The following is a 23705-nucleotide window of genomic DNA, read 5'->3' on the forward strand; positions in this document are numbered from 1 at the left end:
GCCGCTCGGCCAGCCCGGGCGCCTCTTCCCCGCGGCCGCCGGGAGCTGCAGTCCCAGCCCGGCCCCGACGGGCAGCGACGGCGCGGGCGTCGGCAGCAGCGGCCTACAACCCCCACAATGCCGCGGGGCGGCGCAGCCCCAGACGGCGGGGGCGAGGGGGGCCGGCTCTGCCGGGCATGGCGGAGGCTGCTCGGCGAGGGGAGCCGAGCGGGCTTCCTCCGGCGGCGGGAAAAGCGGAGGAAGCTGTACCTCACGTTTTACGCGGCGGGGAGCGGAGGCGTCAGCGGAGAGTTTCCAAGGGCTGTAGCAGCACGTTATCCTACGTTTTGCGCCCCTCCTGGGGAGCCGCGGGGCTTTCCTAAGGGTCCGGGTTGACCCGTCTCCCGCGGGGCTCGCCTGCCGCTGGGTTGGCCGTGTCCGCGGCTCCCGCTGCTCCGCAGCGCGGTCTGGCTGAAGGCTGAAGCGCGGAGATGCGGCGGGGCACCAGCGTGGGGGAAACCCTTCCTCAGTCTTTATTTGTGCAATGCTGCGATTACCTGACCCCTTCTAAACAGTCATTGTACAGTAACAAAACAGCTTCCCAGAACAATCCTTTGCTAACCCAGTAAGGAGGGGAGAGTGCTTTGGCAAATAACTGCAATGGTCGCAAGGAACATGAGGGAGGGATTTTTAGTCAGTGTCCTTAACTGCAACTAGATCACGGCCAAGAATCGACGGTAGCATTCCTGACATTGCAGAAGTGTCTTAAAAAAAAAAATTGAAGCTCAGCTTTGCATCTTCCCTACAGATGCCCCTTCGAGAAGTTGGGTACCCATGAACTGAGCTGCCAAGAATACCTGCAGAACGCCGTGGTGTCCATTTCCTCTGTTTCTGCAAGATTTTTAAATCCAAAAGATTTAACTTGAGCCTTCCACTCATGTTGTGTAAGACACTGAAAATGTACACCTATGTATTAACTGTGAGATGATCATGCCCGAACATTAACCTGGTTTTCAGAACTTCCCATTAGCAAAGCAGGTTCACTTTGTGTTCCTTAGGGCTTTTATGAGAACCAGTGTTTTGGGGAAGCAAGCTGATAGCAGAGCTGATGGATTTGAGGTATGGAGTTTCAGGGATACTTTCTGAAAAGTCTTGGCTGATATAATTTTTTTTCCCAGGTATTTAAGAATATCAGACATATACACTATGAAAAGATAAATGGATCTGGAATACAACGTCTAGATAAATTATTTTCCTGCAAGACAGAAAAAATGGATCTGGTTTATGCCTATTTTAGGTATAATTCATTCAAAAATACACAACTTTAATTCTGTGCTTTCAAAGCAGATTTCGTCTTCTGACGTTAGAGGCTCAGGTGGCACCTTTGGCACACAAACTGTAGTACAACACGTTGGGCACAAGAGCTGGAGATGGACAGAAATTTTAGCCCCCAGGCTGCCTGCAAACTGAAGATGCTTCTGTAAAACTTGGAAAATGGCTCTTCTGTCTGGCACCAAGAAGATAATGATGGATGCCAGAGTTGTAGTTATGTACCACAGCTAGCCAGTCTGTAGCATTCAGGTTTTTTAATGTGTGTTTGCTTAGATTTTGCCCCAAGTGGGTGACTAAGATTTTTTCTAGGACACTAGAAGCAGATGAAAAGAAGCAGGCCAGAGCTGCATGTGTTTTAGAAGACTTCATCCCCAGAGAATTGTGTGTTTTATTGATCTCTTTGTGCTGCATCTGAAAGCAGAGGAAGGACTGGTGAGAGTTACCAATTTAGAGATGATTTTAGGCTTAACTTTCTCCACACCTTGCAGTAATACATACTACATTTTGCACTGTGCCTTCAGTTATTGACAGATAAGTATTAAAAACTATTACAAATCAGGTACAACGGATTTTCCTAGAGCTTAAAGCACTGTACATTTGCATCCTGACAGTGTGTGTTGTTTTTGTTTGGCTTTTTTTTTTTTTTTAATTCTTTCCTTACCTTCCCTGGGCTTTTTGGAAGAAATAGATTTTCCTTATTTTCTCCAAAAGAAGAGATTCCTCTGCCTCCCCTTTTGACTTTCCAAAAGGAGTTGCCAGACTCTTTAGCTTAGGCTATTAATGCCTAAGTGCGTAATGTCATGAGTGTCGCTGGGATCTCCTGAGGACAGACAAAAGAGTCCTGTGAAAACTGATCTCTAAAACAGGTTGTCTTGCTGACAGGCCTGCCAGCTCATATCATTAGCAGCAGCAAAGTCAGTGGTATGTGACCAGTCAACTCTAAGGACCACAATGGACAGGGAGGAAGAGAGACACTATTAGACAGCTTTGGGCAGCACAAGCATGCAGCCAGCGTGGCGCCAGGCCTATCCTCATCTGCACACTGAATGGAGGCAAGAATCTAACAAGATTTTGCTCATAGCTATTTTCCTTAATGGTCCCTTAAAGGAGTCTTCCATGAAAAAAATCCAGATACAGTATGACTATCCATCCTATTATATGTTCTCCTTTACTAAGAGATTCAAGAACTAAAAAGGTCAAGGAGGCAGTGTTGAGTTTAGACAAACCACATTGATTTGACTGTTTTCATCACAGTGATCAAATGCTTCAAGGCATGGTTGCAATGAAACTGCAAAAAACTACATCCACTGCCTTCCATTCATCTGCTAGGTGGGTGACCTTACTATAGAAGAGTACCAAATCAGTTAAACAAGACTCTCCCTTTTGTAAACCCATGCTGACTGTGCCTGATGATTGCATTATTCTTTAAATGCCTTTCATTAACACACAGTACAATGTTCTCCATATTTTTCAACCTATTTTCCCCATTTAACTTCCAGTTAAGGACCATAAAGAAAAAAAAATGTTTTGTCTAAAATTCTTAGTCTATTATTTTGCTGACTTTTACTTTTTAATGAATTTTCTGCATCCTCGTGTCCATGTGGAGCAGTGGCTTTTAAGCTTTTTAGGTCAGCAAAAGTGTCATAACTTGCTTTCCCCTCGTATTTCTGTGCAGAAGTTTCAATGGTTTTGGCAGATGGCTCTGAGTGGCAGAAGCCACAGTTTAGACTGACTTCCTTGAGGCCCAAGAATATTCTGTAGTGTCTTCTTTTCACTGGCATTGAGAGAACCTAGCAACCAGAACAGCTCTGACATCATATTCAGATAAAGATAACTCAACTTTCCTCAAATCATTTTACAGAAACATGGAACTTGAAGTCTCTTGTCCTCTCACAGGATAGTTACTTCAGCATCCTGGTGGATTCTAGAGAGGAGTAAATTAGAATATTCTTGTCATCTTCTGGAAAGAATGAGTTGTTCAGTTGGACTTTCTTTTTAAACCAGACCCTGCCTAAGCTGCACAAGTTGATAGCTACCATACAAAATTGATTTGCAGGACATCACAGCTTTCCAAACATGTCAGTATAGCAATAATAAATTTCACAGTCTTACCTGACTCCTTGTTGTGCTTATGACAATCAAAAGTGGTCTCAAACCCTCCTGTATGGTAGCAGCTAAATATTGACAGGCACTTCTGAAAGACTGAACAGGAGCATGTGTTGCTGAGATGTGGAACACCACCAAATATCCAACAATTAGGCAGTAGCCAGCTGGTGAGGTTACCTACTTCATGTGCAGCTAGTGTACAGCTATAAGTGGCACAAGGACTTCAAGATGGGGGTTCAGAAGAGAATAAGGTTGAGAGGAAGTCCTGCTGAGAACTAAGAGAGCAAATATGCTTCATGATCATATGCCTGGTAAGGAGTTAAGCTGGTAAAGGGGATTACAAAGATTGGCCACATATTATTTATAATTTCATTATTGTCTATCACTGGATAGATAAATTCCAGGCTACATTAAAAAAAAATACATGACTTGGTAGTATTTTCCCCTCACAGTGCTGACTGGCTCTAGGATGGATGTGCTCTGCCAGGGAAGGCACCGGATGGCTGCTTCGATTGTTGCAAAAGATGCAATGTGGATGAGGTGGGACCACAAAATAGTGTTGCAAGGCTAAGGCTCATTGCTGTTTGGGAGAACCAGGTTCTGTCATCGCCTCTGTGCAACACCAGAAAAGGCATGAAATAAAACATTTCACATTGCCTTTTCCCCCTGAGTTTCTGTGTGTTCGACTGGCAAAAGTCACTGCAGTTTCAAGACCTGAGGATTCAAAACTAAAGCCTGAGCAAACAGGAACATAGAGATGTTGAAAGTGCTAACTACTCTTAAGAGGCAGGTACTGACAATCTCACCAGTTCTGTTCTGGTTGTACCTCAGCTTCCCACTGTAAGATAGCAATACTTCCACCTCACATTCCAAGATACTCTGAGGATACTTTGTGAAGCATCCATGATGAGCACCATGGAGATCTCATCAGGGAACAGTTCTACACTGAAAGCAGAATTTTTGAGTAAATCTGGCCTGGGGCTACACAATGAATCAAGATACTGAAATAGTATCAACTAACTGCTCATTAGCTGAGCATTGCCTGTACTGTGCCTTGTGGGAATTCCTGCAGTAGCAATCCAGAATAGTAGTGCATACAAATGAGAGAGGCAAAAAGATGCATAAGCAAATTCAACTCTGACATTTTTTAAATGAGCACTTAACTTAGTTTCATTAATGGTATTTTAATGTTTTGGTTTTTTATTTATTCAGATTCTGTTTAAATATGCTCAAATGCATTCATATCCTTGTTGCAAGTAGTTGTTTATCAGATATTAGCAGAACTGTAAAGAAATATAACTACATTTATAGCTTTTTTCATTTCTCATGAATAGATATCTCATAGTAGCTCTCTATAGTTATTTTCCAGAGTCTGAATCCAAACTTCTAGAACAAAACATGGATGTGTTGTCTGAGAGAAAAGACAAGACCTCAAAGAGGCTGTTATCTAAAACATTCTTTATAGTCTCAAGTTTCTGCTGTGGTATTTTTTCATTGTAATCTTAGCATCTGAAGTTTCTTAACTTGAGCTTTTAAGGATATGGCTATATATATATTGGCACTGCAGATACATAGTAGAAATTTGTGTGTTGTGTTCTGATGAGCAGGATAAAAGCTGGTGTGCTTTCCAGGGGAAAGCCTCTCAGACAACAATCAGTGCAGGAACCGTGGCAGTGAACAGTCTTTGTAACAAGAAAGTTAAGCTTAATTTTACAGTCAAAAGTCTTGTGAGCCACACCTGCCAGAGAGAGGCTGTTACACTGTAAAGACCTTTAAAGTCACTGCTACTTGAATGGTTTTTGAGAAGTCACAGAGGTTCTTTTCTATAATGTTTAGCTCATTCCTGTCCTTTCACAGTGTGCTATATGAAGAATGAAAGGCCTCAACTACGCAGCTTAAAGCTCAAAGCCGCAACAGGACATGAGATTAGTGAGCAGCCATGCACAAACAGTGGAATGGGTGAATATGAGAGTAGTAAGAGGCTATGCACAATGTGGAATGGGTGCTGTTTTGAAGCACACCCTTAATACTATGGCTAGTGCATTTCTCTAAAAGGCTATTCTAAGTGTAAGTGGTGGCCTAAGACCTGCTCTAGCAGTATGCTTACACTGTGGCATATAAGGAAGTATTTGGCCTAGGCTCCAACGATAGGTAAAAAAACCTCCACCTTGAAATAAAAAAAGCCATCAGGCAGGAACAAAGTCTGGATGTGAAGCAATAGTCAGTAGTCAGTTAAATGGAAGCTGTCACACAGTTCTGCAGGGAGGAAGGCAAACAGAAGAGATTATTAGCAGCTCACTGTGCTGGGGGCCTGTTACTGTTAAAGGTTCTTAAAGGACTGGGGTGCAGCACTGGATGAAATACATACGCTGAGATGCAGGTGTAGATACATATACAAAGTAATTGATTAACTATACTATAATAACAAAAGCAATTTACTGCCTAGCACTTAGCAGAAGAAAAGCATAATACTTACACACATGCCATTAACCCCATTAGATATACTGGTACACAGTGAAGCACAATCCAGGCTTCAAGACAGCAAGGCACCAACTCTTAGCAGGCCACACCCCGCAATGACAACAGTGGTTGAATGGTTGCCACACCACGTCACAGCTCTGGGTTACTTATACACATTATGCATCCTGTCACATAGCACCAGTACATGCCACTGAGGGTCATAACTTCATCCTCTCTCCTCTTCATTCCCTACACAATTACTTCATCACTTACACAGTGGCTTTCCCCCCAGCCTCCAAGGGCCAGTGGCACATGGCCAGTTTCATATGTGGGTAGAGATCCATTTCACTACTCACTTCCTCTAATCTCTTCCCTTTAACCTTCAGTTATTACACTGCATATAGTCACAAGACTAAAGCCTGGTCCAGCAGTCACATCCACAGATAAAAAGTAGTTACAATACAATAGAGCCTCTGTCCATCAGTTACATCTATGGAGAATAGTTACATCTAGGGAATTTTCCCATCGCTAACGCATCTACATTCTACATATTTTCCCATCAGTAATACAGGGCCTGCTCAGCCCTAGAGCCATGCCTTACTGCCATTTGTGGTTACATTACCTGCTCAAAAAAGCAAAAAGCAAAAGCTTATTTAATCAAACCATGTATATGACTTCCAGATTTTCCTAAACTGACAAGTCTGGAACTGAAGTATGAGGTTGAACCACACCCTAGCAGTACCAAAGTGACCAGCAATATCTTACACAATGCAGACCATAAACACCAGAAGTGTTGGCTTTGTGTTTCTGAGAGTATGTGTATTAATTTAAAATCCTCCCTTGCATGTAGTTTCTACGTATTTTTTGGTTTCAGTCAACTGTTCATCACTTTATCAGTAGGTGGCAGCAGTAGATGATCCTGTGCAATTTCTACTTGTAATAGGAATTTGGGAAAGAGAAGATGCTATTTTAAGGTAAAACTGCCTTAGTTTATTCACAAGTGCAAGTGGTGCAAACGTACTTGACAAACTTAGACGTGTATCCTCCTCTAAAGACAAAAATGTTATTCCCATACTGGTTTGGGTATTTATGGCTGTACTTAGTAGTGCTATAAAGCTGAATCCAATTAGATACAAATGTATAGTATTTATTCCAAATATCATTGTCTCTAAAGATTAAATATGCAAGTGCTCCTAATATTTTATAGGGTGCTTATTTCCCCCACTATTTTCTCCATGTAAGTCATCTAATGACTTTAAGTATTATTATTTTCCAGTATAGGAAACCTCATTTCTTAGGAACTACTCCCCAAACTTTCTTTAATCTCCTTGAAGAAATAAATCCAGATTCTGATGCAAACCCAAAGAAGTGCCATAACTATGGCATATTCTAGGAGAATTATAGATGCAGATGTTACATCTGTACAATGAGATAGGAAAAGTATATAATCACATACTCCCAAAGTACATATTTTGTTACTCGTTTGATATCAGAAATTCAACTGGATAAACTACTGCCATATTAAAGTTCCAAGATTTAATATGCACCTTTACAGACCATTGTTCTTAGAGTGCACTTTCCATCTGCCAGAGCTGATCCTGCTGTAAGTCACTGCAAAAAAGCTTTATTGCAATGTCCCCCCAAAGCAGCTGACAGCAGCACCTCATGTGTTTGCCTTTATAGCACTGACAGCAAAGTTTGTATTTATTTTAATCTATGATGTGACCTAGAATAGCCTAGTTTAAAATTCCCTCCATTCTTCCCGTCTAATTTCAAAGAGGCTAGCTTAAAAACTTTACCTACCAGCAAAAGCACTTGCACCAGCCAAGCACTCTGCTATTAATTTAATACATGGCCTAGGAAGCAAGAAAAAAAAAAAAAAAAAAAGGAAATTTGGTACTTCATAGTGAGAGGGAAAATATTTTTAGCATTGAAACTATATTTTAAATTAAGGTAAACCAAGGAGGTTAGTCTGATGAATGAAGCCAGCCAGTACCAGACGTGCTACTGATAAATTATGATTTCAAGCACTAGGATATAAAGAAAGGCTTACTATGAGTCAAAAATGTCTTGAATTCAGCCTTTGTTCTAAAGTCCTCATCCCATGAGATGGCAGCCCCAACTCACACTGCTATCAGTGAGCAGGTGTTATTTTCTGGGCCTGAAATAAAAAAGGGGCAAGCTTAATGGCATAAAATAAAACTGAGAGAGAAGAGTGCAAAGCTAGGAAGGCAACAGGCCTGATTTTATTCCCATTGAAGTTAGTGGGAATCAAATCAGGCAGTTTGATGAAAGTAAGAACTTGCTGCTTTAGCCTACAGGAAAACTTACTGTGAGACAAAACCACATTTGAGTTTTTTGTTTGTTTTACTTTGTTTAGGTTGGTTTTGTTTGTTTGTTTTATATTATGCTATATACTTCCTGCCATAATAAGCATTTATTTTTAGAAAGATGTCCAAGAATTTTCAGATGTTTTTTCTGTGCAGAGTTTGAGGCAAGATGTTTGAACACAAAACTCAACTATCAATAGCAGAATATCTTAGCTGTCTCAAAGGGTCAAAGCTGAAAAAAAAAATATAATGACATTTTATGGTTTGAAGAAGTTAGAGGAAGGGACATTGAAGGGGACACAGTCTCAAGTTGTGCCAGGGAAAGTATAGGCTGGATGTTAGGAGGAAGTTCTTGCCAGAGAAAGTGATTTGCCATTGGAATGGGCTGCCCAGAAAGGTGGAGTCACTGTCCCTGGAGGTGTTCAAGAAAAGACTGAATGAGGCACTTAGTGCCATGGTCTAGTTGACTGGATAGGGCTGGGTGATAGGTTGGACTGGATGATCTTGGAGGTCTCTTCCAGCCTGGTTGATTCTATGATATTAAGAGAAAAATGTCTTGTTTTCCACTAAGGAATTATGCTTGTGCAGTTGAACCTCTTCAAATAGATTACAGACATCTGCCAAAAGAAATATGCAATTTACAGTACAACTCCATGTGTTTCTTTCTTTTTTTTTTAAATTAGAAGCATGAAAGCATCTTAGTAGGCAACAAAAAGTTTTTACCTGATGAAAATTATGATGTGATGAAAGAAATCACAAGCATGGGAGTCTGCTATTAAAAACACAAGTCCAACACATCCAAAGAAAAACTCATTGGAGAAAGACCTTAAGGCCAAAACAATGACATTCCTCTCTGCTGAAGATCTGATTTTTGTAACTATAGCTCTTGTAACTAAAGATGCTTATAACTGCTACGAAATGTTTCCATCTGAGGACCTCAGATGCTAATTGGAAACAGAAAGCAAGCTGTTCACAGTACTGTAATAAGCTGTGACAATTTTGTTATTTGAGATGGGAACGTTAATGATGAGCCACAAATGCAAGTTGTTACAAAGCCTTTGAGAATCAAGCTGTATGCCCTATATTCTCCTGCCTTGCTGTTCCAGCTAAAACCATAAATGCGGAAGAACAAATGCAGGTGTTGCCATGGTGATCAGAGCAGTTACCAAATCATGTACAGTGTAGGAAGGATTCCCTAAAGAACCTTATTAAGCATTTTGTTGCTCCTTTTTAACTAATATTTTCAGAAAGCCATTTTTATTTCACTGTCAAGAACATAACTACCCAGTTAGCTAAAGCCTAGTTTTCCACCTGCAAAATAATCCTGAATGCAGCATGCCGTAAGAAATATTATTGTAAGGAATGAGAATATTAAGCTGAAAACTTTGAAATAGGACCCAAGGAACCAAAAAGAAACCTAACCAAAAGAAGGCCCAGGCAAGGCATTTGAATGCTTTTCAGAACAGGTACTGTGAAGCACTCCTGTGCCTACTAGACTACTGGTATCATCAGCTGCCAAATTAAAACCCAAATCTTTAAATGAAAGACAACCCAAAAGCCTGTTAGGCTGAAGTAGTACTGAATTCTTACAACAGCATTACAAGAAGAAAATTAACACAGAGGTTCTGTTAAGCAGATGTGGTGAATAAGCTGACCAGCAGCAGTACCACAGTTCAAAGCTGCTGGTCTCACATGACCACGCTGGTAGCTGAATGCGGTTGGGTGTGGCATATTAGCCAAGTTGACTGGGAAGGAAAACCTCCTTGGAATTAAGCCTTGCAAGGGAAGTCAAGAACAGAAAGGGCTTCTTTAAATACACTGCAAACAAAACACTAGAGGCAATCATTTTATCAAGGAGAAGTCTTAACCAACTCGATAGCCTATTATGAGGATATAAGCAAATGGATAGATGATGGTAGTGCAGTGGCCGTGGTTTGTCTTTACCTCAGGAAAGCATCAGACACCATCTCCCACTGCATCCTTGCAGCTGAGGAAGCATGGTCTGGATATTCAGGTAGTGGATTGTGAATTGGTTGAAGGAAAGAAGTCAGAATTGTGGTCAATGGCATGGAGTCTAGTTGGATGCCAGTATCTAGTGGAGTCCTTCAGGGATTGGTACTGGAACCAGTACTATTCAATGTATTAGTCAACAACTTGGATGAGGGCACAGAGTGCACTGTCAGCAAGTTTCTGATGACACAAAACTGGGTGGAGTAGCTGACACACCAGAAGGCTGTGCTGCCATTCAGTGAGACCTGGACAAGCTGGAGAGCTGGGCAGGGACAAATTTAATGAAATACAACAAGGGCAAGTGTAGAGCCTTGCATCTGGGAAAGAAAAAGCCCATGTACCAGAGGACTGACCTGTTGAGGAGCAGCATAGGGAACAGCCACCTGGGGGTCCTGGTGGACAGACAGATGACCATAAGCTGGCAATGTGCCCTTGTGGTCAAGAAGGCAAATGGCATCTTGGGGTGTATTAGAAGGGGTGTGGTTAGTAGGTTGAGAGAGGTTCTCTTCCCCATCTATTCTGCCATGACGAGAACACACCTGGAATACTGTGTACAGTTCTTGGCCCCTTGGTTCAGGGACAGGGAACTGCTTGAAAGAGTCCAGCACAGAGCCACAAAGATGATTAAGGGAGTGGAACATCTTCCTTAAAAGGCTGAGTGAGCTGTGTCTCTTTAGCTTGGAGGCTACTGAGGGGTGACCTCATTAATGATTATAAATATGAAAAGGGTGAGTGTCACAAGAACAGCATGCAGCTCTTCTCAGTGATGTCTAATGATAGGACAAGGGGCAGTGGGTGCAAGTCAGAGCATAGGAGGTTCTACATGAACATAAGGGAAAGCTTTTTCACTGCGAGAGTGACACGGCCCTAGAACAAGTTGCCCAGAGAAGTTGTAAAGTCTCGTCCTCTAGAGACATGGTGGATGCTTTCCTTTGTGACTTACTTGATGAGATCCTTCTTTGGCAGGTTTTTGGACTCCATCTTCCAGCCCCTAAGATTCTGTGGCTACAAAATAATACCAAGTCAGTCACTGTCAATGGCACAATGGTCTTGTTGCCTCATTCATTTACCATTTCCCTCCATCCCCGTGCATTTTTGCTCTCATGGGCAAAAGCATGTAGAGAGCAGCTTAGAAAATGTAATACCCCTCTTTACTGATCAGGGCAGATTTATATCCTCAACTAAGGCTCTCAAGAACAGCAGATATGTTACAGTTCAGTTTACTTTCCAAAATAATGTAAATTATTACAATTCAAAATAAGATACCAGCAGCCATGTTCTTCTAGTTTTATTGATGCAGTCCTGCTGTTTAACTACACATCTTCATTTTGCTTGCAGTTACAATGCTGCTTTACAAAGACTGGCTTTGTACTCAGGTTTATTACAGTCTTCACAAAATATTTATAAACATCACTTACTGTATGACTGATCATTCCAAACACCATTAAATCACTGGCATGTCTTCCTAAGTAGTGCTAGTTGAGGAAAGATCTCACTATTCTTTTGAGATATAAATTTGTAAAGGCAAACAAATGAAATTCACCTTCCAAAGAAAAGAAGAATGCTAAAAATAGTCCTGGAATTGGTAGAACTCATTTAGGTCTCAGAAAAATCAATGACTGGCAAAGAGATCTACAATTTGATACTGTACTCAATACTTTCATTAAGACCAAAACAAGCTTAAAGAAGAACTGAAATTATTGTACACTGGTCTGAAAGATTAGGACTACTTTGCTTTTTAATTACTTTTTTAGGATCTAAGAAAAGAAGTTAACCAGAAAATGCATTGTCTTTTAAAAATATTGTACTTCTAGGTTAAGTATTTGTATCTGAACAAAGAGCATTAAAGCTAAAAACATGCAACACCAATACCAAATTTTAGCAGAAGACATTTTTAACCAAAAACCAACTCAAAGGATAGTACAAAAGAGTTTCTTCTCTCTAAAGGGATTTTCAGATGCAGGCACTGGAATAATAAGGGGATCTTCTGCAATATGGGCATCACAATAAGCCAATAAATCTGCTGCAGCCTTGGACACCTAAGAGAAGAGAAGAGGAAGAATTAACTATAACACTTAATTCCAAATCAATCAGCACTGTACAAGTATTCTTCAAATAACATAGGATAATGGAGGCCATCATAACACAATAGTAGATTGGTTTATCCTTTGAATCACTGAAGACTAGAACTCTTAAATGTACTCTTGCTAGGCCTACTAATACCTATATACATGTTATCTAACAGTGAGATGACATGGTATCAATTTATATGATTCATGTTCAGCTTTTCCTCTCCATCAGAACTGTAAGTAGCATATACTATTAAAACATGTACATGCTAATGGTCCACAAGCAACAAAGACTCTGCAGAGGCTGCCTGCTTCACCTCTTATTCCCAGTCATGGATTGTGAGGTGTTTCTACAAACTCTACCTTTTGCTCTCCTGTACTAAAAAGAACAAACAAAATTTCTTTAGACACGCAACCATGGGATTATAAAGAAATAAAGATCAAAACTTAATCACCATTTGTCATAGATCTCATTAAAGCTAAATTGAAGGAAGGCAGACTAATATCTTTTGCGTATTAAGTTACTATAAGTAGTGTTTTATTCATAGCATTGAACTTGAACACTACCTTAGTATTTATCTTAATGTTATTATACTTGTAAAATGAACAATTCTACAGTTGGTTCTAAAATTCTACAATTTTAGAATGTTGGTTTATGCTTACTAAAAAGTCCTGCAAAAATGCAACAGTGTGTTTGCATACAAAACAAACCCATAAATACTATATCATTTCAGCTGCAGCTGAAACCTTGTAACCTTTGCAGCTTTATGCCCTAAGAATATTGCTGATATTAGGTCACTGTGACTTATTTATTTTTGGAAGAAGTTAGATGGTATATATGAAATATTTTTGTTCTGCTCAGTTGGCTCTGTTAGTTATTTACAACTATATGTATCTTTTTGCTTTGTTTCATTTCTCTGTTTTCATTATTATAGTTAGGAAAATTAAATGAGAAGTCTTTACAAAAATGTCTTTTTTTTTTCTGAGCACCATGACAGTCAAACGCTGAGGTCAGTATGTCTGAACAGCTGTACTGAAGAGTAAAACCAAATCGGTTTTCTGGTATTTTTTCCTAGCAGGTGTGTTAGCTTTAGCTTACCCACACCCTGCTTGCTTTGGCATGAGTCCAACCTGTAGTAGGCTTCAGGTTAGACCTATGAAGTTGGTGGGTGCTGGATCAGGATCCACACGAAATTAAACTTCTGGAAGAAGATCATTAACTTTTTAGTTTTAAATATCCAGTAAAATATGTCTTTGTAGAATCTTTAAACACATAAAGTATTTATGGTTGGCAACCCAGTAGAGCCTGTTTTCTGAGCAGAGGAAGTAAAGGTGCTCAGGTTACTTAAAGCTAGTTTTCCTTTGAATTGTCCTGTAAGACACAAGTGCAGACACACTGTATGTCAACAACAGATTGCTGAGCCAGTGCAAGCAGAATACTGAGCAAATCAGCAGAGACGTCAGAAACAAAACAACCTGTTTCTCAAAAGAGAAGCAGGTCAAACGAAAACGTGTGGAAAATGATAGACTTACAAGCACAAAGAAAGGATTGTAATTCTCACACATAATCCAATTATCTGCTTGCTATGCAATGAGAAAAGAATGAGGCTTAGGTTGTGAGAGTGCTGTCTACAACAGAGAGATAGAACTGTAAGAAACAAAAAACTTAAGAATCCCATCACACTCCAAATTTTCATTTAAATCATATTCTTCAAAGAAAGGCACAGTGTAGATGGGGCTATGAAATTATTCCTATCAAGCCCAAAAAATAGCAAAAGACATAAAACATAGTTTTCCTAATGACCTATGCTGTTAACTTGGTAAAGTATAAACTGGCAGAAAATGCATCCACTAAAGAGGAGGTTATCATATTTCCAGTAATGTTAGTAGCATTTTGAAGTATTTTCAAGTAATGACAGTCACCAGTACAATCACAGTTATTTAACTCAAATTAAGGTAGTTGTATGCTTTAATTAATTTCTTATCTGATCCCGAATCATAGAATCATAGAATCAACCAGGTTGGAAGAGACATCCAACATCATCCAGTCCAACCTAGCACCCAGCCCTAGCCAGTCAACTAGACCATGGCACAAAGTGCCTCATCCAGGTTTTGCTTGAACACCTCCAGGGACGGTGCCTCCACCACCTCCCTGGGCAGCCCATTCCAATGGGAAATCACTCTCTCTGTGAAGAACTTCCTCCTAACATCCAGCCTAGACCTACCCTGGCACAACTTGAGACTCTGTCCCCTTGCTCTATTGCTGGTTGCCTGGGAGAAGTGTCCACTCCCCACCTGGCTACAATGTCCTTTCAGGTGAATTCAAATAGTGAGCCAAAGTCAAAGCCACAGGTACACACAAAAAGTTCTATGACATTTTCAGTGCTATGTCATAATACACATTACTGACATAAAACCTAATGGAGAGCTATTCTAATTATCTGCATCCCAGAGACAGTGTTCATTAAAGATGTCCAGCACATTCCATCTTCAATTACTAGGCTTATGAATAGGAGCATTTTATGAATGAATTAACATATTTTTAGTAGACTGACTCTATAGGAGCAGAAAGCCAACACTGGACTTCAACAGCCAAATTTTTTCCATAACTATCTTGTTTGGTCTATGTATGGGTAAGCTCAGGTGTGTTGCTTTCTATTGCATGAAAAAGAAGTACAATTGCAATCACCATTCTCAGAAGGGATAAACTCACTAATTATAACTTTCTACTTCACCACATATTACTATGCTTTGAAATCATGTAATAAGAAAAAGGATTTTCACTAGTAAAAGCACAACAACACTTTTGTCTAACTTGTCCTTTAATGCAGTTAGGAATATCATGAAGCAGAGCAAGCACTTTCTTCAAAGTCATAGTGCTTAAATCGCAGATTTGTTTGCTTTTAGACAAACCATAGCACAATTTAGTAGAAACTAAACCTGCAACAAGGTCGGGGGAGGAGAAAGCCTCCCGTTGATATTACAGTAGTTATAAAACTGAATTATGGCCATTTTTTCACTTAAACTGAAAGTAGCTCGCTCTTGTGCAGTAGAATTCTGACCTTTTACTAAGGGGAGCTAAGCCTGCTGATCCCATTCCAGAAGCAATGAAAGCATTGGTTCCCCTGCGCTGTGAGCAGTGTTGGCAAAGTCAGAGCTATGGCCAGAAAAAGAGCAAAATACAATGTTGCCTCCAGCAAGTTTCCTGCTCAATGTTATTATTCAGAACAACAGCAGCATAAGACCTCTGCATTGAGCATCGCATTAAGGTTACAGCAGAGACGGCAGCTTTAGGCAATGTCAGCATGCAGAGGATGCCTCCTAGCCCACACTGTGGTCTGTTACTATACAAAGTAACCTACTGACCATCCTCTTTGTGTCATGCAGAAAGTTAAATGAAGGTCACTCTACCATGACTTTTACTTCGATTTATTTACAGATGAATGCTGCTGGACAGTTTCATAACAGCTTTTATTAAGGACTAAAATAAGCATATGTAATTTGAATAGTCAAATAAAGCAAGCATTTATCATTTCAGGTCTCTTATGCAATATAGCTTGGTCTGCAGATTCAAAGTCATGTATACATACTGCAGAAGTGGCTGAGAAAAAAACAACTCTCAGATTCCAGCCTGAACGATGAATTCTAAGAGAAAGTTAAATTTTAATTTAAAAGAAAATCTTTTAAAGTGCATCGAGGGGATGGAGTGTGCAAGTATCACAGCAACTTCACATTTTATACAACTGGTTTTGTTCTGTAAAAAAGACATCTGGTTGTCAAATTACCAACAGGAAACAAACAAACACTAAACCACACACACACACACACACACACACAAAATAACAAAACCCAACCCAACTCAACAAAAAAATCTGAGCCGTTCAACTCTCAACTTATTCTTAGGAGGACTCTGGAATTTTGCCATCATATTTCAGGATAACAAAGGTGATAAAAACATCCAAAGTAAGAATATAATCCCAATAGCTGCACTAATAATTATAAGCTTCAATGACAGGGCAAAATGTTGCAATTACTATGTCATCTGTCTTGTCATGGATTGTGACTAATTACCATCCTTGCTACAACACCCACTCTGCTTATCCTTTATATCTAAAACAAAGAGATTCACACATGTTTACTGGCAATCCCACTGCTTATCTCTTAATACTATTCAGAACTCAGGAATATTTTCTACCTTCTTATGAAAAAAAGAAAATTAAATAACTAATACACCAAGGATCTCAAATGTCAGAACAGTCCTTGCTTTTCTACTTGCAAAGAGAAGATGAAGTAGTGCTTTATTCTAGGGATAACTCTGATAAAGCATTATCTTTGCTTCTCAACTTTACAGCTATTGCTCATGCAGACTACAGACAGAATTCCAGTGCAGACTGGACAAAGAGACTTTAAGACTACATGAAGAATTTAATATACAATATTTCTAAACTGTCTTACTGAGTTTGTAACAATTCAGTTACAGCTGTTTGCATGAAAATGGCTTATTTAAATGGGCTCCTTTTCCTAGTTTTTCCATCTCTAAACTCCAAATAATTATTCCCTGTTTTAAAGGAAGAAAGAACGCATGCAAATGAGATGAGCATTGCTTTCCTAAAAACTAGTAACTTAACAGAAAGTTTTAGATACTTGATTTATTCACAGAATTTTAGCCTAATAGAAGGCAGAATGACAGGTAAGAATAATCCACAAGCTTTTCTGGTTAAAAATGTTGAGTATTTCTATTTAATAGTGCCTCTAGTTAAAATATTTAATCCACACAGGCATGAAAAACCCAAAAAGTCACATACAACAGACTATCAAGAGTGAAAAATCATAACTAAATGTTGCAATCATACTTTTTTGTGTGGGTGTGCAATGACATCTATGCTAAACCAAAACAAGTCAAAGCAATTTAGCTTGTCTTATCATTAGTCAAAAGTAATATCTTAAAGACTTACTCCAGTCCTTCAGGAAGCATCAAGAAACCTTATCTGCACTTTTATGCACCTATATGTGACAAAGAAGAGCACCTGTGGATCTGCCAGACCATTAAAATATTTCACAAAATACCACATTTGACAGATGTAAAAGGCAGTATAGAATCAGACTAGAAGCTTGTCCTTCGAAATTGCTTCACTAGAATCAAGCAGTTAGCATGTAACTAACTCACAGTATTGAATATTGTTTTATAGAATTTTTTATTGCAGTTGATAATCTCTTTCTGCAATATTAAAGGGAGACTGTACCACATACAAGTGAGTGAATTCAAAATATCAACAATAAGTCTAAGTTTACCTTCATTCTATCCATGTATGCTTCCATTTTTAATTGCTCCACAGCTTTTCTGGCTTGAGATATATTGGTTGTACTGTTTGACACTAGTTCCTTCATTTTGTTTTCCCTAAAAGAGACAAAGTTGAGACAATTTACAAGTATAAGTAGCAGACAGAGCCGTCAGTGAGATGACAGCTACCTGAAATCCAACATTGACATTGCCAGGCTGCAGGCCACAAAACAAACCAGACACCACTTATTTCTGTTCTCTTGTTCAACAGCATCTTATTGCATCAGATATTTGCATCCTCCACTGCCAGTATTCAATGTCATTTCTGCAAACCACACACAAATGAAGAGTATGTGGCAATTATCTCAGAGTAAAATGGTTGCCCTGGTTCATACTGCCAAAGCAGAGCAGCTGTCACAACCAGACCTTGCAGCCATTACACGGTTTGATTCAATATCCCAGTTACACCTAGTAATATCCAAACAAGTTTGGAAATGTGCACAGTTAATGCCATGCTGCACTCACCAAGCATCAGAAGGAGTCAAAGTTCTGAGTACATATTTAAGGAGTTTAGAAAGTAAGGAATTCAGAAGAAATAATGCAATGGTTTCTAACTTTTTGCTTATCCATCCCCAGTGAAGTCTAAAGATGACTGAAACCCAGCACAATATACTCTACAGCACAGGAATTATTATTGTAAATGCATTATTATTGTAAAGATCTGCAGCTCTTGGGAAAGGACATCTAGTTAAGGCTTGTCAGTGTTTGGTTTTCTTGTACTGCTACTCCCTCCCTGAGGTCTTAAGGGCACATTGACTCATTATCATGCAGTTCTCAGCATTGTTACCAGATCAGTTAAGACGATTCCATTCAAACCTTGAATAAACTTACAACATATATGCACTGCTTGTCTAACACAACACTTGATAATTTGAAACTAGTAGAAGCTGGGCTAAGGCCATTTGTAAAGAAGAGATAAAAATAAGACACAGAGGACCTAGATAGGTCCTAGATTACCTAACAAGGTAGGTGCTGAAGTTTTGATCAGCCAAAACATTGGTCTATGATCCTGTATATCTGGTATGCCACAAGTGCCACCTGAAGCATCGTTAGTCTAGTACAGAGTGTTAGAAACCAAAGTTAGACAATGCAAACGATGTAGGGTGTGAGAAGCAGATGTGATGCAGAATAAAACACACAAAGTAGGCATTCTGTATTGTTCCTGAAATTTTAGGCTCAAGTCTTTCAAAATTAATGTTTCTAGAAATTTTGTTTCTTGAACCTCAGTAGCTTACCTGATCAAATTCCTGGAGCACAAAATACAAACCAGAAATTTGGTAGGATGTAGGAAATGCTTTTGTAAAAAAAAAACAACCCAAAATTAAAGAAATTTATATACCACGTGTTAAGCATGTTAGAGGCAATAGAAGTTCACAGTCCAGGGCACAAAAAGGATGAAGGAGTAACTTTCCAATCCCTTTGATTTTGAAAAAATGCAGATGTTCAAGGCAAGGCAAAGACAGCTGTTTCTTCTCCTTCACAAAACTGGTAACCTGTGCTGTAGAACGGGATGGTGGAAAACAAATACAATAGTGGCCCATGCTCAACACTAATTTGAAAAAACAAACTGAACTTGTTCTGCACTTGAAGTGTAGGCAGTGGAAATGCTACCTTAAAATATTAATTCTGCCAAATCAAGCAAGAGCTTTCATATATGCCAAGACAAATAAAAGGTTTTGTGTACGTGCGTGTCATTTGAAAGGAACACAAGTCTCCCGCTTGCACACCCTCTGACTAACTAAAATCGTGTCAGAACACGGCTTTTTTACTTTTGTCTTGGTCTTTGTTTACAATCTTTTAACTGATAATCCCCACAAGGGACAGGATTATATACATGTGGAGGAAGTGGCTTTTCTAAAATGTCATGTACTGTACAAAAACCCACAAGCAACCAACAGGCTCCAAACAATTTCCAGACGTGTTCTGACTTGCAGTGAACAAGCGTAAAGGATAAAAGGCATTCACAAGAGCAGGAGGTTCTGAAAAACAACTCCTATCTGGACTTTTTGTTCAACTCAACCCCTCAGTTTTTAAATTTTGACCTATTCCTAAAGACAAGAATAAACACTTTTTGTCTTTGATTTTTACATAAAGATATCCCTAGAAATATGACTCATGTAAATTTTGTTATTGTGTCCACAGTTAGAATGACAAAGCCAAAAAAACCTCAAAACTAAATCAAATCACAGAGCCATTTCTACATTTGCCACACTCAAATCCAGAGGCAAATTAGAAATCTAATTTTAAATAATACACTTAAACTGAATTAAGCAACTGAAACTTCATGAACAGTACAGAGAATCCCAGATCACCCAAGCTTTTCTGGTGATTAATTTGTTCAAACCATAAAAGCTGTAAACATTCCAGCTAGACAATTTGCACTGTCACTGACAGCATCAAGGCTGGCAAGAACATCTTTTCTAGTATTCATAGCTAGTTTTCAAGTACCTACTGAATAAGAGTTAAAATCATAAGGAAGTTGTGAAAAGGTCATTAGGCACAAAAATGCCTTTAGGTTTTTTTTTTAGAGTTTCAAAAACAGTGTCACAAACACAGTATGTCCTTACCTATATTCTGAAACAGCAGACAGGAGTAAGAAAAATATGTGGCATTCTTCTCTGGTGAACTGGCCCAATGTATCAGAAAACAAACAGAACAAGAGGCTTCACAGAAAAAAAAACTTGTTTTAAGAGCCTGGCACTAGGTGCTTCAGCCACTGGAGAAAATTCCCACTTATCTGGAGTAAGAGATTTGTTTATACTCTGAAGCACAAATATTTGTCCTGTTCAAAATCCTGCTCCTTAAATATCTAACTACCATATTTCTGAAAACATTTAGAATCCATTTCAATACTTCTGTATTTTTCATATAGACAGGCCTGGTTCCAGAACATTCTAAGACAGGTTTCTGCTGTTACACATTTCACTTCTTTGCCTTCTTTCACTCTTTGCAAATACAGTACATACTTGCACATCTGCTAAGGCAGTAATGTGGACAATGAGAATTGTACTCCATTTCAAACCAGGCTGCGAATACCTATTCCTCTTTGAAAACAATGCTTTGGTTGTGACCTATTTCTGCTCTCTTTAGGATCTGTACTACTATTTAATAACCTTAATGTTCTTTAGTGAAATAATATTGTTATTTAGAAATACAGTGCTGGAGAAAAAATAAACTTTAGTCAGAGAATCTATTACACATTCTCCCTGAACAAGCATTCCCTGGAATGCAAGGAAGTCATCTTCCTCAAATATCCTCCTGTGAGATCTCTTGCCATGTCTCCTTTGAGGCTGTAACCTGGCAAATGGCTCCAACTTGCTCTCCTAAGACAGCATTTTAAACAGTCAAGTACTCTCAAGGCCTTCAAGAAGGCAGGATTAGCTTTGTACTGTATCTGCAGGGGGTGGCCTGCAGGGTCATAGAATGATAGAATCATAGAATAAACTTGGTTGGAAGGGACCTTTAAATATCATCTAGTCCAAACCCCCTGCAACAAGCAAGGCCACCACTAATGAGATCAAGCCCTGTCCAACCTGACCTTGAATGTTTCCAGGGGTGGCAGGCATCTAGCACTCCTCTGGGCAACCTGCTTCCATGTTTCACCCTTACCATAATACAGCTTATTTCTTATATCTAGTCTAAATATTTTAGTTTAAAAACATTACCCCTGTTCTGTGACAAAAGACCTACCAAAAAGATTGTCCCCATCTTTCTCATACCTTGCCTTTAAGAATTGAAAGGCTCCAATAAGATCTCCCTGAAGCCTTCTCTTCTCTAGGCTGAACAATCCTAACTCTCTCAGCCTGTCCTCACAGGAAAGGTGTTCCAGGCCCTCCTCTGGATCTGCTCCAACAGGTCCATGTCCTCCTTGTGCTGAGAACTCCAGACAGGCACACCATACTCCAAGTGGGGACTTACCAGTGTGTGGAGTAGATAGAATCATAGAATGGTTTAGGTTGGAAGGGACCTCAAGGATCATCCAGTTCCAACCCCCTGCCACAGGCAGGGACACCTCCCACTAGAACAGGTTGCTCAAGGCCTCATCCAACCTGGCCTTGAACACCTCCAGAGAGGGAGCAGCCACAGCCTCCCTGGGCAACCTGTGCCAGTGTCTCACCACCCTCACTGGAAAGAACCCTTTCTAACATCTAGTTTAAATCTCCCCTTTTCAAATTTAAACCTGTTACCCCTTGTCCTGTCATTACAAGACCTTTTAACTAGTCCCTCCCCAGCCTTCCTGTAGGCCCCCTTCACATACTGGAAGGCCACTATAAGGTCTCCTTGAAGCCTTCTCTTCTCCAGGCTGAAGAGCCCCAACTCTCATAGCCTGTCCTCAGAGCAGAGGTGCTCCAGCCCTCTGATCATCTTTGTGGCCCTCCTCTGGACCGGCTCCAACAGTTTGATGTCTTTCCCATCTTGGGTCTGATGAGAGCCGAGTAAAGAGGAAGAATTGCCTCCCTGGCCCTGCTGGCCACGCTTCTCTTGACACAGTCCAGACAGCAACTGTGTGCTGGACTGCATGTGCACACTGCCAGCTCATGTTGAGCTTTTCATCAACCCAGACCCCCAGGTCCCTTTCCTCAGGGCTGTTCTCCAGCCAGATGAGGAGAATGACCTCCCTCAACCTGCTGGCCAAGCTTATTTTGATGCTCAAAAGGAGTAACTTCTATCATTTAAATTACCTAATAAGACTTGAAGCAGAAATTATTTAGATGTGTTTGCTAATCTCATTCCTAGTAGTTATGTTTCCAGCAGCCCCCTATTAAGTTAGGTTGAAACAGAGGTCCTGATAACCATCATCATGACGGTAACAACGATCAGACTACATGCAATTTACACATTACTGATGCATAGGAGCTCATTTATCAATGTATTTTTATGCAGAGCAGTGAGCTAGTGTCTGTGACTCTCTTTAATGGGAAGGCTGATCGCATGATAATAAAATAGTGACAGCACCTACCCAGCCTTTTTCAGCCAAGTAGTTTCTGCTGACTGGCACAGCCATTTCCTAAAGCACTGGGCAGTGACAGCCTCTCTGCCTGCTACACCCTTTTTCTGGGTGCAGAAAATCATTTGTACCAATGATCGTAATGTCCCAGGCTCATAAAAATACTCATGAAGAGCAACTTTTCTTTATTTGTTTTCAGGGTAGATTAGACTGTACCCAACAGCACTTCAAAGGCCAACTTATCTTATGGTAACCCAAGAAGTTGCATAAATATGTGCAGGTACAGCTTGACCTTGCACAGGGTTAAGAAGTGAAACCTCCATTTACCAAACTTTATAAACATACATTAGTCAAATGCAGGAAAAAAAATCTGAAAGTTTAAGTGATATAGAAGCAAAATACATTTTCCAAGCTCTTCAATCCAGATTTCTACAAGCAAGAGGGATGAAAAGCTGCACTGCAATTTTTCTGCTCCACTTCCATACCTCAAAATGCTGTAACAAAAGAGTGATCTGTGGAACTCAGTCTAAAATCCCCTAAGCTCAGTTGTTGACATCTGTTTTACTTCAGCAATTTAAAGTGATGGTCCTGAAGTTACTAAATTAGAACCTGAGACTCACAACTCTGAAGAACACCTTCCACACAAGCTTGCACAGTACAAAAGCTCAACCCAATCACAAAATTAGCTTCCAGAAACACGAGCAAAAATCATCGCTGGATAATGACCTGCAAGTCAAGCTCTAAGTTGTGAAAATACCCCCACATTTCATTATCCATTTGTCAGCACATCTCAAATATAAACAGCAAAACTGACAAGCTCACAGACGTTTGATGTCAAACAAGCATATCAAAGGAATTTCAGGTGCAAGTAAAAAAATAATTAAAAATTCAAAACTTCTTCAGCTGCTCTGGAGGGAAGAGAAACTTAAGAAATACTCTTGCACTAAGAGCAGTAGCTATCTGAGCTAAGATTACTGGCTGCAAGGCATAAAGGGGACAGGAACAACTGCCCCTGCTATCTCAACTCTTACTCGGAGATTTACCACACCTGATGTAGCATTGTAAACAGAGGAATCCTTTTGCTTTCTGTATCCCATGGCTGCAAAAAGAAACAACAGAAAACTACCAGA

The 23705-nt window shown here is 39.9% G+C and overlaps 1 protein-coding gene across 4 annotated transcripts in view; it reads right to left on the reverse strand.

Annotated features, from left to right (window-relative positions):
- Window positions 1–11490: 11490 nt before the first annotated feature.
- LOC135183510 (guanine nucleotide-binding protein G(I)/G(S)/G(O) subunit gamma-4-like) overlaps window positions 11491–23705 on the reverse strand; it is a 91548-nt gene continuing 79333 nt past the window's right edge. For 3 of the 4 annotated variants that reach the window (XM_064158575.1, XM_064158574.1, XM_064158577.1), the window contains 2 exons: window positions 17579–17684; window positions 11491–12256 (listed from right to left, as the gene is read on the reverse strand). In XM_064158575.1, the coding sequence (XP_064014645.1) occupies window positions 12128–12256; window positions 17579–17684 (235 nt within the window). In that variant the 3' untranslated portion in view covers window positions 11491–12127. Of the gene's footprint in view, window positions 12257–17578; window positions 17685–18584; window positions 18682–23705 lie in introns of all 4 variants that reach the window. The other variant, XM_064158578.1, reaches the window with a different exon arrangement.

This window comes from Pogoniulus pusillus, chromosome 18, assembly GCF_015220805.1.
Source record: "Pogoniulus pusillus isolate bPogPus1 chromosome 18, bPogPus1.pri, whole genome shotgun sequence".
Classification (NCBI taxonomy): domain Eukaryota; kingdom Metazoa; phylum Chordata; class Aves; order Piciformes; family Lybiidae; genus Pogoniulus; species Pogoniulus pusillus.